This window comes from Saprolegnia parasitica (assembly GCF_000151545.1).
Source record: "Saprolegnia parasitica CBS 223.65 unplaced genomic scaffold supercont2.369, whole genome shotgun sequence".
Lineage (NCBI taxonomy): Eukaryota > Oomycota > Saprolegniomycetes > Saprolegniales > Saprolegniaceae > Saprolegnia > Saprolegnia parasitica.
Genome location: NW_012156763.1, coordinates 1 through 3,488, shown reverse-complemented (window position 1 = coordinate 3,488; position 3,488 = coordinate 1). Strand labels below are relative to the sequence as shown.

The 3,488-nt window shown below is 55.3% G+C and overlaps 1 protein-coding gene across 1 annotated transcript; it reads right to left on the bottom strand.

The window, feature by feature from the left end:
- Positions 1–2,257: 2,257 nt before the first annotated feature.
- Positions 2,258–2,922, bottom strand: SPRG_16666 (hypothetical protein; the record flags this gene model as incomplete). Its single annotated transcript, XM_012356075.1, has 1 exon — positions 2,258–2,922. One exon carries the CDS (start codon positions 2,920–2,922, stop codon positions 2,365–2,367), a length of 558 nt encoding a protein of 185 aa, XP_012211465.1. The 3' UTR covers positions 2,258–2,364.
- Between the last annotated feature and the right edge of the window lie 566 nt (positions 2,923–3,488).

Below are 3,488 nucleotides of genomic sequence, written 5' to 3'. Positions count from 1 at the left end.
CACCGACTCGACGGGCGTGTCAAGAACGGCAGCCGTGCACAGCGTGGTCTGCGTCGGGCAGTGTCCGTCCTGCTGCCGCGCCACGCACCCACGAGCGCCGTCGAGGCACGGCGTTGCCGGCGTCCAGCAGCGCCGCTGTTCGCAGCCGCCGCCATGGGCTACCGCGACGATGGCAGCGGCCATGGATATGGCCAGCCGCAAGCGCATGCTGCGGTGAGAGACGAAATGCGCGCTTCAAGTGCATGGACGAGCGGGCTTCCGCAGGTTACTGCAGCGCCCAACACAGTTCCAAACGGGTTCTATAAAGACGGCTGTTGCCGCCTGATAAGCTCCAAGTGCGCGAACCTGAAGGGCGCTCAAGTAAATGAGGCACGTTCATTGGCTACATGGTGGGACAATATCGTGACGCGTCGCCCACTGCATACAGTGCGTGCGGAAGTAGACTTGGCACATGCAAGCATATGTCTGTACAAACAAAAGGGACCCGACTACAGTACAGTCTAGTGTAAGGACACGCGACACGAGCACGTATACTAACAAAGGACTTGAGTTGCCGTAGAAGCTCTGACCTCGTTTCGACGCGAACTTGAGGTGCGCGAGCTTGACGTCATCCGTATGGTGGTGCCGACGTGGCAGGACCACAAGGCGTGTCATTGGATCAAGATTTGCATGCAGAAATGTCATTTCGGCAACGCTGCATTTGGATGACAGCGCTCATACACGGTGGTTGTGCACCCATGAGTGTGGGCAGCAGCCGTGCTAGACGGGCCATGAAGCAGCGTCCCAGTAACATGTCTTTTCACCGCCGGCTCATTTTTGCGTCCGGCGAGATGCTGCAAGGGACGAGTGGCGACTGCCAATCAAAGCACATTCGAACGCCTGCCTACGCACCTTCATCGAGCGTGACGGTCGCTTCGGGCGACATTGCTTAATTGCTTACAAATTCTAGCATCTCCACGCTAGTCACTACGCTCGCTTCACGCTTCATGTTGTTACACTGACGGGTCTGAGAGGGTTCACAGTGCACCGACTGCAAACCCCACATCCGATTGTGCAAGCAACGTCTTCTACCATGGTACCTCTACCGTCGCTGCCGTGTTGAAGCACGTTGTTGAAGCGGTCGAGTCAACAGCTTCAACATCACGACACCCAAGCGGACCGATAAGGGCATTCTTGCTTCTCTTGCTTAGCGGAATGCCGCGGCGTTGACGAGGTAGCGGTGGTCGAGTAAGCCAACGCATCAAGCAACGTTGGTCATCTTGTAACCCGACCAATTCGTCCAGCGTACTACAATGCAAGTGCCGTAAGTCAGTAGTTCTGCAGTCTTGCAATCAATGCATAATCTGTTTTAGCAGAATCTTCGCTCGCGTGGAATGCTTCCAGGAACGTGGCAAGGCCTCGTGGCAGCGGTGGAGAAATACGATGCGCGCATTGGTTATAATGCATGACGTGTCTGCTTGTTCATTGGCTGGTTCTCGATGGAGATCACCCAATCGATGCGTAGTATGCTACGGCCGGCCATCTCAGCATCTCAGAATGACGTTCTCACGCCGCATGCAAGACCCTCAGCTAAGCTTAATTCCGGTTCGACTGATGCGAGAACAGAGGCGAATATGACTCATTTCATCTGTGACGAGCCAACGTAGAAAAGTCGTGCTAGTGAACCTGACGCGCATAACGCCAAGGAGATGACATGACGATCGTCGATGCTAGTAGAGCTGTTCGAGGCTGTGATCGCAAGGTGGGCGGAAGTTGGCACCTGCACACGCAGTCGCATTCAACAGCAGCCAGCCAGCCTGGCAACGACCGCACGGTTTGGCCCTCTGATATTTGTGCGGGTCTCGTCGCCGCTGCCACGTCATCCATCGCTACACAGTACTACTAGTACCACTTCCAGAGGACATTTCTGTGGTCAAGATCTTGTCGTTGCGTTGGGGCATGTATGCATTTCTACTCTACGCGTCGACTTCTCTGCCGACGTCTCTGCCCGTGTCTCGAACGAAGCTGGTGCCTTTTACATGTACAGTGCCCTTTATAGTCCACATCAACGCACACTTGAATCGTGTTGCCTCGTCAAGTTCACCGACGGTGTTGGTACTGCACCCCCGTTGCCTCGTGCCTCCTCGTCGATTGCATGCCTCTGCTTTCGCCCGTCGCTGGAATGCGACTTGTTCAAGCTCCGTGGTCACAGCTAGGGAGTCAACGTGTCGTCGTGTCTCGTCTGTAGCGGTGAAGCGGCTTTGCTTGCTAAATGTGACGGGAAGCACCATTGCTATTCGTTCATGCGAGCCGTGGACGGAACGCACCACAACAACACTAGGACTGGAATAACTTAGCGAATAAAAATGGACTCGAGACGACTGACTACTCGGACGAGGTACTAGTATCAAACGACAAGGCGTCGACGCGCGTGCCATTCGACGTCCAAAAGCTGGCGTCGATCGTCACGACAAGGTCGTGCGCGGTCGACCGAATGCCAAAGCGCTTGTCCAAGCTGTTGGCGAGCGTGCAATTCTCATACGGCATCAAGTCGCCGTGCTTGCGCGCCATCGCTGCGCCCATCGTCGACGCATTGAGGTAGATGTACGCGGTTGGATTGCGAAACAGGGGCCGCGCCTGGACGTACAGCAGCACAAAGCAGCGCTGCTTGGGGATGCGCAGCGCCATCGAGCGAATGGTGTCGCGCTCGCGGAGGCGGACGTGCTGCTGCTGCAAGAGCAGGCTCGCGTCGCAAAGGTCGTAGGCGTCGCGGGAGGCGTCGGCGTGGGTCATGCTGAGCGCATAGCAGGACGACGCGGGGGATGACTCGAGCACGATCGTGTCGGGCGTAAACTGCGCAGCGTACAAGCCAACAATCGAGCCGAAGACGAGGACGGTAAAACCGACTTGAACGAGGAAAATCCGACACCACGACGGCGCCATTTGAACTGCACTTTCAAGACTGACGGCCTACATCGGAAGCGCGTGGATGAGGGTGCAAGGTCGAGATCCAGCTGCTGGCTTGTCTGATCGCCCAGCTGCCGATTGTATGATACACTAAATATTCAAATATACAGGGTATGTATAGAAAGAGGCTTTGACTTCATAATATATATATATATATATTTCTCCACAAAAATATCAGACCCGACAGGTATCGAACGATAGAGGTTGGAAAAGGTCGGCGCCACCCTCTACTGCCGACGTCACTGGATCAGAGCCGTTTACCCCGGCGTCGTCAAGGGCTCCAAGCTGCCCTCCTCGCATCGACAGCGCTTCTCGCTGGACGGGAGGAAATTTATCCACCGTACTACGCTATCAATGTACTGTACTACAACGAAAACGACCTGAGAATCCCATGGAAAGAGCAGGTGGACGTGATTGCTGGACGCACGCTTTTTCTCGCACCCAATTCGCTCGGTATCTTGTTTTGACTATGCCCACGTCACCGATCCTTGAGGAAGCAAAACACGATCCGTGCCACCTACGCACAGTACGTTGCTGGTCTT